We start from the raw sequence: 12,182 nt of genomic DNA, 5'->3' as shown, positions 1-12,182 counted from the left end.
TAAATTTAATCATTTCACTCAAAACTGGTTTTTTTAAGACCATGCAAAAGAAGCTAACTATGACAATATAAAGGGAAAATATACATCTGGATTCCAGTACAAATTATCTCCATATGCCCCAAGACAGGAAATGCAGTTATTTCAACTCTCAACTTTTCTTTTGTAACTCAGACAAACTTAGTAAGAATTCAACATAATCCACGAAATATAGTTTTACTATAATGCAGAAGTAAACCCACAAATATTCAGTCTTTTAGCAAAAGTGCAATTGTAATATAAAATAAAGAAGCAAACTGATCTACTAATAAGATTTCTGCATACAACCTTTAATGAAAACCCATAGAAAAACATGGACTAGCAGCATGGTTTTTTTTTGGGTACAGCACTGGATTTACATGCAACATTTTCAAATGGTATTCAGTCTAGACAATAAAAGATCTAAGATATAACCAACATTTGAAATAAAATTCTATTTTTCACTAAGGCAATGAATCAAATTTTCTTATTAAAAACTTATTTGAATACAAAAATAGGAATTATTTGAATGAACAGGCAATATATATATATATCTATATATATCTATTAATAAATCTGTTTACTGTCAAAACATTATGTAGCACACTCACTTCTTTTTCCAAAATATAACACCATATATTTAAAGGTTCATTAAATTTAACTGGCGTACCACAAATTTTTTGCACTGAAATATATATATAAAATTTTGTATTACATGAAATGTGAGGTAAAAGCTTCAAGTCATGGTTGCTGAGAAAAACAATCTTAAGATGGTCAAAAACAAAGTCCTCACCTATTTAGTAAAGCCTTTGAAAGCTGAAGTTTATCACATAGTTTTACAAGGTATTGAGAACTGAAATATACTCTGCTAGGAAAACACTTTATAAAGTATCGAACAGTTACTAGGCAAACTCAAAGTAATAAGACAGGAGTTCACTGACCTATTTATTAAAAACTTATAATTTTAGATCTGCTTTCTAAGACTGAACAAACGAAGTGCTCTTTCTTAACTGTCTTTCTTCTCTCTGAATGACATTTTACGGTTAACATTTAAAAATAAAACTCAGACTGAGGATGTGGAAAAGAATTACACACACCCCCGACCCCCAAAAAAGACATCTGATGGTATTAAAAATCTTAGCCCTTTCTTGACCCTTTCAAGTTAAGGGAGAAGATAATTTGTGCATTTTACAAGGTCTCATTTTACTTTACACATGACCTCTGGTTCATTAGTATCTTCCTGAAAACTAGTTTGCATATACAGGATATACAGTGCCTAGACAGGGCTGAGAAGAAAAAAAAGACTGTAAAAAAGTGTATGATGCCAACGATTACTTGTGACATCATAGGCTACAAATCATTTTATTTTTTATCCTAGGTTTCAGTTAACAGAGCAAGGTTAATGCTATACTATATATTAACTATTGCAAAAGGGAGAGATTGAACTGCAAAACAGTATTACTGGATCATTCAATGCTAACTGCAGTTGTCACTTTGAACAGAGACAATAGGCAGATATTTAGTTGTATGTGTTTATCTTTCTTTGTAAGGGTCATATTGAATATTTGTGCAAATTAGCATATGCTGAAAAAAAATCTGATCTCCTTAAGATATTCTGACTACTTAGTATGCTTAGTAGCAGTTTTATTAACACTTTTCAACTAAGGCTGAATTGAAATGACTGAACCTAAATTCTGCTCCGTTACATTCATGGAATATGAATGGAGTTACAGCAATTTAGTGACAAGCAGAATTTGTCTCAATATTTATAATTATTAAAATAAAATAATTAAAAGTTAAAGTTTGCATAATAGCCAGAACTCTGTGGTGTGGTGATTTACATGGTGCTGTAAGTTAGTATTTGGGTGCAAAATGCTACTTGTTTCTGAGCAAAATAGTCTAAACTTATGAGCGGGGCCAGCTCTAGGCACCAGCAAAGCAAGCACGTGCTTGGGGCGGCACATTTCCAGGGGCGGCACAATTCCAGCCATCCTTTTTTTCCCCGGCCCCGTTCAGTCAACCAATGAGCCCCTGTGTGGGGTGGTGGGCTCAGTGCAGGGGTCCCGGCCCGGGGGCAGTCTCTGCCCTGGCCCCCTGCCACACTTGTCACAAGCGGTGAAGGAGCTGGAGTGGAGTGGAGCCCGGGATCAGGGCAGGACACTCGGCCAGTAAGGGACCTGCTGCCCCGGGCGGCTCGGTGCTGGGCGGGTGCCCCTGGTCCGCCCCCCTCCCCACAGCTGACCCAGCCCCCAGCCACTCACGCCGTTACTGTCCCCTCTGCGGGGGTGGGGCCGGGTCTGAGATCGGGCTGGGGGCCCACGGGCGAGATGTACAGCCCCGAGCACCTCACTCCAAACTCTGCTATAGAATTACGCATTCTTTTAACATTACCAGTATCAGTGGCTTCTGGTGAGCACAATTTCTCAAAACTGAAATTACTAAAAAATTATTTGAAGTCCACCATGTCTCAAAATCGTTTGTCAGGACTCGCATTAATTTCAATTGAAAGTACCACTGCAAAAAATTTAGATTTCACTGAGTTATTAAAAGACTACACAAGTACAGAAACCAGAAAAATTCAGTTCATATAATTTTTTAATTTATGAGAAACTGGGCGCGCCAGAAGACTAACGTTTTTCATTACAGTGTATAGTGAACCCAAATTGTTTGTAATTGTGATTTTGTTAAAATTAAAGAGTACAGTAGTAGGAAATTGTTTTATTTCACTAACTACAAATTCTCGGTTTTCACTTTTTAAAATTTTAAACAGACAAACAAACCAACCATTGCAAAGTGCAAACGTGTAAAAGCCAAAAAAAAAAAGGGGGTGGGGGTGGGGGTGGGGGGAGGCCAAAAATGTTTTTCCTTGGGGCAGCAAAAACCCTAAAGCCAGCCCTGCGTATGATACTGACATACTGTGCAAATTAAAAGCAACTCCACTAACAGGAAAAGAGAGGAGAGTGTATGTTGTCAAAGGGAGTATAGCTGGCCAAAGAGAGGGTGCATCATGAGAAAACTATAAATCAAACCTGTTCTGTAGATGTGCTAGCGGACTAGAAGGGACTAATAGGAAAGGTGCAAACTAAAATACCACCCCCTATACCTCTGATCATCTGTTCTCATCAACACCCACATCCTCTACGTCAAGTCCACATAACACTGCCACTAAAATCCCCTTCTTTGACTGTTATTCTTACATCACCCTCTTTGAATCGTTCTACTGTCTCTCCTTCTGCTACTGGATCAAGTTCAAGCTTCCTGTAACCACCTGTAAAGTCTTTCATTCCCTCTCCTTATGTACCCGTCCTTGTCTCATCTGCATGGCCCTCCTGCCTCCTCAGCTCTGTCCATTAAGTTAGCTCTGTCTGCCAATTTGTCAGCTTCTTCCACATTGCTCCCATGCCTTCTCCCATGAGCTGCATTTTCTGAGCTCAAGGCAACCACACTCCCTGCATTCACCTCTTTCCCGAAGACCCACTTCTACTGTGCCATCAGTGGGAAAACTAGTTGACTTATACTGTCAAGACTGAGGAGTAATTGGGAGTAACAGATATACCCTATTGGCTGGAAAAAATAAATTTATTAAGCTAACCTTATTTTACCAAAATATGGCCCATCACTACTTTTACCCTGCTATTAATTTGTTGTATCCTTTCTCCCTACCCTCTGTTTGTGAACTCCTTGGAGAAAAGACCATGGATGCTTTTCTGTTTGGAAAGTACCTAGCAAATCGTGGACACTATCAGTAATAAAATAATAAACACTAAACATTTTAAAAATCCAGCACTACACATGAGAGCCTTTACATGCTCTCCAATGGTCTTCACAACCAAAAACATTGCCAAGATATCAACTTTGTCACTACGCATTCACCAGGGAGACACCCGACAACTGCAGAGTAGTAATTTCAGAAATGCACTACTGTGACAACGAAAGGGGATATTCACTTTGTTCTTTACAGCGGTGCTGTTGTCAATAACCATCACTGGTTATCTGTACATCTGGAGGGGCGGGGTGGAAGTATCAGAATGATATATCAAGGTAGATCAAATTTGCCAAGTACTGCGAAATGCTGTCAAGATATAGCGGGCACTACAGAGTGTAATTCCTGTCTATAGTTCAGTTCTTGTGAAAATCCCAGATAATCTACAATGTTTAGTGTGTATTTTACACAAACAGTTTTCCTATAGGCATCTGCAAGTTGAATTGTACAGCAAAACTGAACTGTCAAATCTATACTGCGTACCCTACCAACCAACGCAAACTGCATCTAACTCGTCCATTCAACATTGTAGAATCCCATCTCAGATTTGCACTTTTGACCACGACCACTTGCCTATGTAAGCTCATTTTACGTCTATTTTGTACGTGCACTACATAATTTGGCCCATTGAGACTTCATTAAATCGAGCACCAAACCATTATACAAAAATCAAGGCAACTGACTTTCAAAACTTAGTTCTGTCATAGGCTGAAAAAAAAAAACAAAACAAAACAAAACAGATTTTACTTAATTGAGCTATTCCTGAAAAGAGGCAACTTTTTATCTATCAGAAAACATACAGGATTCCAGTACAGCAAAGACTGAGCTCTCATAATCCTCAATAAAAAGTAACTTTCATATGAAACATTTTCCACAAATAAAACTCTTTGAAGAATAATATTTCTCTTAATGTTAAATACCGCTATATAAATATCCACAATTGAATTTTTCAGTAAAGTTAGAAAAATGGCTTGTTGTAATCTGTATTGAACTACAGTATAAACTAGTTAACCCAGAATAATTTAACTTCACAAGGTTACCTTCTTTGGCTTTTCTTCTGAAAAAACATGAATGGCTCACTGGCTAACTTGTGAGTACCCATTAGCAAAAGAAACACTGGCCTTGTGAAAATTAACTTCATGAATAAGTGACACTCTAAAATACAGATTTCAGAGTAGCAGCCGTGTTAGTCTGTATTCGCAAAAAGAAAAGGAGGACTTGTGGCACCTTAGAGACTAACCAATTTATTTGAGCATAAGCTTTTGTGAAGTGAGCTGTAGCTCACAAAAGCTTATGCTCAAATAAATTGGTTAGTTTCTAAAATACAGAGTAAATACTGGAAGACAAATCCTAGCTAGTAAAGTTAAACATAGTATAATAGAATATTAAATAGAAAACTCAAAATACATATATGAAATAGACAGAAAAGAGAAATGCAGAAAAAGTTTGGAACATTGTAGTTTCAAAAAAATAATGGCACATATGGTTCATTTTAAAAACATCCAAAGTAATTTTTTCCATGCATACTCAGTGAAGGTGGAAGTCCATTTACTATACTGGTGTAGGAGAAATGCCTATTAATTATGTAAGGGGCAGTTCTTGCAATGATCATAATTTGTTTTTTTGTTTTTTTTTTTTTTAAAAAAAACACTGTTGACTTAGCCCTTCCCTTTTCATACAAAATATTTATAGAAAATTTAAACATGCGAATGTAACAAGCTTAAATAAACCGATTCACCAGAACCCTGTCTTCAGGATTTCAGAGAAGTGCAATTGAGTAGATGCTCATTAGTAGCAACTAGGGCTGTCAAGCAATTAAAAAATTAATCACGATTAATACGTGATTTAAAAAATTAATCATCGTGATTAATCGTGCTGTTAAATAATAGACTACCATTTATAAAAATATTTTGGATATTTTCCACATTTTCAAATATATTGATTTCAGTTACAACACAGAATACACAGTGTACAGTGCTCACTTTATATTTAATTTTTATTATAAATATTTGCACTATAAAAATAAAAATAGTATTTTGCAATTCACTTAATACAAGTACTGTAGTGCAATCTCTTTTTCATGAAAGTTGAGTTACAAATGTAGAATTATGTACAAGAGTCCACTCAGTTCTACTTCTTGTTCAGCCAATCAAATGACCAGGGATGAGTATAAAAATATTGCTCGGGCATGCAGGAGTGAAATCAGGAAGGCCAAATCACACCTGGAGTTCAGCTAGCAAGAGATGTTAAGAGTAACAAGAAGGGTTTCTTCAGGTATGTTAGCAACAAGAAGAAAGTCAAGGAAAGTGCGGGCCCCTTACTGAATGAGGGAGGCAACCTAGTGACAGAGGATGTGGAAAAAGCTAATGTACTCAATGCTCTTTTTTGCCTGTCTTCACAAACAAGGTCAGCTCCCAGACTACTGCACTGGGCAGCACAGCACGAGGAGGAGGTGACCAGCCCTCTGTGGAGAAAGAAGTGGTTTGGGACTATTTAGAAAAGCTGGACGTGCACAAGTCCATGGGGCCGGATGCGTTGCATCCAAGAGTGCCAAAGGAGTTGGCAGATGTGATTGCAGAGCCACTGGCCGTTATCTTTGAAAACTCATGGCGATCGGGCGAAGTCCTGGACGACTGGAAAAAGGCTAATGTAGTGCCCATCTTTAAAAAAGGGAAGGAGGAGGATCCTGGGAACTACAGGCCAGTCAGCCTCACCTCAGTCCCTGGAAAAATCATGGAGCAGGTCCTCAAGGAATCAATTCTGAAGCACTTAGAGGAGAGGAAAGCGATCAGGAACAGTCAGCATGGATTCACCAAGGGCAAGTCATGCTTGACTAATCTAATTGCCTTCTATGAAAGCAGTGGACTTGTTGTTCCTTGACTTTAGCAAAGCTTTTCACACGGTCTCCCACGGTATTCTTGCCAGCAAGTTAAAGAAGTAGGGGCTGGATGAATGGACTATAAGGTGGATAGAAAGTTGGCTAGATTGTCGGGCTCAATGGGTAGTGATCAATGGCTCCATCTCTAGTTGGCAGCCGGTATCAAGTGGAGTGTCCCACGGATCGGTCCTGGGACCGGTTTTGTTCAATATCTTCATAAAGGATCTGGAGGATGGTGTGGATTGCACCCTCAGCAAGTTTGCAGACGACACTAAACTGGGAGTAGGGATAGGATACAGAGGGACCTAGACAAATTAGAGGATTGGGCCAAAAGAAATCTGATGAGGTTCAACAAGGACAAGTGCAGAGTCCTGCACCTAGGATGGAAGAATCCAATGCACCGCTACAGACTAGGGACCAAATGGCTCGGCAGCAGTTCTGCAGAAAAGGATCTAGGGGTTACAGTGGACGAGAAGCTGGATATGAGTCAACAGTGTGCCCTTGTTGCCAAGAAGGCCAATGGCATTTTGAGATGTCTAAGTAGGGGCATTGACAGCAGATCGAGGGACGTGATCTTTCCCCTCTATTCGACATTGGTGAGGCCTCATCTGGAGTACTGTGTCCAGTTTTGGGCCCCACGCTACAAGAAGGATGTGGAAAAATTGGAAAGAGTCCAGCGGAGGGCAACAAAAACGATTAGGGGACTGCAACACATGAATTATGAGGAGAGGCTGAGGGAACTGGGGATGTTTAGTCTGCGGAAGAGAAGAATGAGGGGGGATCTGATAGCTGCTTTCAACTACCTGAAACGGGGTTCCAAAGAGGATGGCTCTAGACTGTTCTCAGTGGTAGCAGATGACAGAACAAGGAGTAATGGTCTCAAGTTGCAGTGGGGGCGTTTTAGTTTGGATATTAGGAAAAACTTTTTCACTAGGAGGGTGGTAAAACACTGGAATGCGTTACCTAGGGAGGTGGTGGAATCTCTTTCCTTAGAAGTTTTTAAGGTCAGGCTTGACAAAGCCCTGGCTGGGATGATTTAGTTGGGGATTGGTCCTGCTTTGAGCAGGGGGTTGGACTAGATGACCTCCTGAGGTCCCTTCCAACCCTGATATTCTATGAATTGCTCAGACAAACAAGTTTGTTTACATTTGCAGGAGATAATGCTTCCGGCTTCTTGTTTACAATGTCATCTGAAAGTGAGAACAGGCATTCACATGGCACTGTAGTAGCTGGCCTTGCAAGATATTTACGTCCCAGATGCGCTAAAGATTCATGTGTCCCTTCATGCTTCAACCACCATTCCAGAGGACATGCGTCCATGCTGATGATGGGTTCTGCTCAATAACGATCCAAAGCAGCGCGGACCGATGCATGTTCATTTTCATCATCTGAGAGTCTCTCTCTCTCTCTCTCACTCTCAAAAAAGAATTTCCTCTATAGACATACTGGGACTACATGGGTGACAGTTCAAATATAAAAACGACAACACATGATGCCACCAGCAGAAGGTTGATTTTCTTTTTTGGTGGTTCGGGTTCTGTAGTTTCTGCATCGGAGTGTTGCTTTTTTAAGACTTCTGAAAGCACGCTCCACACCTCGTCCCTCTCAGATTTTGGAAGGCATTTCAGATTCTTAAGTCAAGGAAAGTGCGGGCCCCTTACTGAATGAGGGAGGCAACCTAGTGACAGAGGATGTGGAAAAAGCTAATGTACTCAATGCTCAGTACTTCTACTTGGGTCGAGAGCTGTAGCTAGCTTTAGAAATCTCACATTGATACCTTCTTTGCGTTTTGTCAGATATGCAGTGAAAGTATTCTTAAAATGAACAACATGCTGAGTCATTATGCAAGACGACTATAACAGGAAATATATGGCAGAATACAGGGAAAACACAGAGCAGGAGACATACAATTCTGCCTCAAGGAGCTCAGTCACAAATTTAATTAACTCCTTGTTTTTGGAACAAGCATCATCATCAGTGTGGAAGCATGTCCTCTGGAACGGTGGCCAAAGCTTGAAGGGGCATACAAATGTTTAGCATATCTGGCATGTAAATACCTTGCAATGTCAGCTATAAAAGTGCCATTTGAACATCTGTTCTCACTTTCAGGTGACATTGTAAATAAGAAGCAGGAAGCACGATCTCCCATAAAAGTAAACAAACTTGTTTCTCTTAACAGTTGGCTGAACAAGGACTGAGTGAACTTGTAGGCTCTAAAATTTTACACTGTTTTGTTTTTGAGTGCAGCTATGTAACAAAAACAAAATCTACATTTGTAAGTTGCGCTTTCCATGATAAAGAGATTGCACTACTGTACTTGCATGAGGTGAATTGAAAAATACTATTTCTTTTGTTTGGCATTTTTACAGTGCAAATATTTGTAATAAAATATAAAGTGAGTACTGTACACTTTGTATTCTGTGTTGTAATTTAAATCAATATATTTGAAAAAGTAGAAAAACATCCAAAATATTTAATACATTTCAATTGGTATTCTTTTGTTTAACAGTGTGACTAAAACTGCAATTAATCGTGATTGATTTTTTTTAATCGCGATTAATTTTTGTCAGTTAATCGCGTGAGTTAACTGCGATTAATGGACAGCTCTAGTAGCAACACATCACTGTCCTTTTGCTATGTTGCTCCTAAGTGGCTGTTGCTATGTGGAGTGTTGACAATTCACAGTAGAAAAAGTGGTCCCAGGGGAAATGTTGCTCATAAGCAATGGTTGCTTTTAACAAGCTGTTGCTGCAAACAAGCATCTACTGTATTTTGAATATTCCTCTCTCAAAAACACTCTCTCTCTCTCTCAAAAAAAAGTCCATTTCCTCTACGGACATACTGGGACTACATTGGTGACAGTTCAAATATAAAGACGACAACACACACAATCACTCGTCAAAGAATTTAAGTGCAAAATGATGAGTATTTCAGAGTTCTAAAATTTGTGAGCGTTTCCAAGTGATGTTAACACATTCTTCATAAGGAAGACTGAATTCTTGAACAATTTAAAGTTCATGTCTCTGCTCATCCTAAATTCCCCGCACAAAATTTCAAAAGATTCTGTTGTCACCCAGTCTCCCAAAACAAAATCTTAGCAGTTTAAGGTTTTTAAACTCTTCTTAAACTGAATCAAATTAATAATTTAAGAGAAATTTAACATTTCAATCTTTGCTTGACTTATATATTTATCTAACTTTTCCCTGCTCTACTTATTCTGCTTGTAAAGAAAGAACGTCCCATTTATGATAATTTCTAATTAGATACATTTTAGCTCAGAACTTTCAACTTTAAATCAAAACATTGTTTAAATTTTCCTAAGGGGCACTGGAGCAAAACATGCTCAGTTCAATGAATTATAATTCATGCTGAAGCGCAAATGTAACTTTCTTCTATATTTTGGAAAAAAACATTAAGGAATATTTTAAATGGTCAGAGAGATGTTTAATTAGAAGGTTGCTTTAAATTTATAGCACTTCAGGATTACACAGACACATTCATCTTCCAACAACTTATCACCACAAGGCTGAGTCTAATGTTATCAGTCTTTTAAAATAATATGAAAGTGAACAAAAAAATGTAAGTTAATTGGAACAAGTTCTTTGAAGCAGTTAATTCTGCTGAGGTCTCAGGCATGTAAGTATTGCTTCCTGTTAAAGGGACACCTTGTATTCAGGAATAAAGTGCTTGTACTAAAATATTCACATTGTAAGAGAAATTCCAAAAAACCTCCTCAGTAGATTTTCTTATATAATTTTTCTGTGAAAGCAGACTGAATTGCAAACATGAAGCTGAGTCCTGTACTTTGCTTTTTAAAAAAGAATATTAGGCCTGGTCTACACTGGTGGGGGGAAATCAATCTAAGATACGCAACTTCAGCTGTGAGAATAGCGTAGCTGAAGTCGACGTATCTTAGATTGACTTAGAATCACTTACTTTGCGTCCTTGCAGCGCGGGATCAATACCCGCCACTCCCCCGTCGACTCCGCTTCCGCCTCTCGCCGTGGTGGAGTTCCGGAGTCAACGGCAGAGCGATCGGGGATCGATCTATCGCGTCTACACCAGACACGATAAATCAATCCCCGATAGATCGATCACTACCTGCCGATCCGGCAGGTAGCGTAGACGTGGCCTATGGTTCTTTAATTCATGACACTACCATTTTGGAGCCGTCTGAAGAAAAAAGGTCCCTTTAACAATGAAGTAAACATGTATTACTTAATTAGTATGTGTGAACTGAATCTGTACCTATGTGTAAATGGCAATGCATTCTGGGTTGGTTCAGCCCTTGGTTCCGAGTTTTGTGTCACTTCTGGAGTTGTTCTTTCATCATCTGTTCCATTAATGCTTTCTGGTGTTAAAGGAGATTGAATGTCCCCTCCTGCTGATTCCTTAAGTAAAAAAAAAAAAAAAAAAAATTACAATTATACACTAAACTTATGCCACAATGTGCATATAAACAAAGACAAAATTAACATTTTTAAGTGCATGGTTATTAATTTAAAAATGACATTAAGCTGAGGCACCCAAAATCATCGGTATACAAATTTGAAAAAAAAACAACCCACACCCAAACTATCATGTGATATGATTTAGAAACTTAATATGACTTATATGAAAAGACTGTACACATCAATATGTACAATATATCAATAAGTATGCAGTCTCCTGCTTATAGGGTGCCTGGACCTCTTTTCCTTCCCTTATCTTCTATCTACACATTGGTACAGACTTAGTGGTTGAAAATTCTTCACAACCATGACGACAACTCTTACCTTTCACTTTGTATTTTACCACAGTGTAACCACCTTGAAGAAGTATTAAAAGCTGTTTCTCATTTTACTTTAATAAAAAATGAAAGTGGAAGAGTCACTACTGGTACAATCACAGCTTCAGCTGCACACCAATTATAGTAAAATCTGTACAAGGGTCATCTGAAAACCTTGTTCAGCCAGGGTGACTTGGACCTAGCTAGTGCTGGCTGAGGCAGCTAGTTTATGGATTGACTCAGCCCATCGGTAGCAAGTATAAGAGGCCAGGGGAGACTAAGCCTCTCCAAGCAGCCTGCCTGCCAAGACCTTGGTCCCACTCACCCACTTCCCTCAAGGCTCTGCCTCTTCCTGTCCCCACTCCACTTGCAAAGGAGCCTTGCTGAGGGTGCAGAGGTGCGTGCAAATTGTGAGTGGCCAGCCGGTGAGGAGGTTCGGGGGGACACGAAGAGGTGCGAGCAGCAGGCAGGAGGGCTGGGGGAGAAGAGGCGTGTGAGCGGCTGGCCGGTGGGTGGGAGAGCCTGGGGGAGGGGACGAAGAGGCACAAGTAGTGAGGGGGGGAGGCCTTGAGGAGGGGGCTGAGCAGGGCTAGGGGTAGAGCATGGGTGGGCCTTCCAGGGAGGAGGCCAAGCATGGGCAGGCCCACGGTCCAGGTGCATGCAGCCTCCCCAAATGGAGAAGTCACACCGCCATGACTCAGCCCATCCCTTGAGCAGTCTCCATTAGTGTGGGTCTCTGGATCCCCGACTATATTTAA

The 12,182-nt window shown here is 39.7% G+C and overlaps 1 protein-coding gene across 1 annotated transcript in view; it reads right to left on the bottom strand.

Moving 5' to 3' along the window:
- Positions 1-12,182, bottom strand: part of HOMER1 (homer scaffold protein 1) — a 150,810-nt gene that overhangs the window by 62,546 nt on the left and 76,082 nt on the right. Inside the window, exon 5 of the mRNA XM_027829001.3 lies at positions 10,905-11,047. Coding sequence (XP_027684802.1) covers positions 10,905-11,047 — 143 coding nt within the window. The remainder of the gene's footprint in view (positions 1-10,904; positions 11,048-12,182) is intronic.

This window comes from Chelonia mydas, chromosome 5, assembly GCF_015237465.2.
Source record: "Chelonia mydas isolate rCheMyd1 chromosome 5, rCheMyd1.pri.v2, whole genome shotgun sequence".
NCBI lineage: Eukaryota > Metazoa > Chordata > Testudines > Cheloniidae > Chelonia > Chelonia mydas.
Note: the sequence above shows the minus strand (reverse complement) of the source record. Positions and strands in the feature narration are given on the sequence as shown.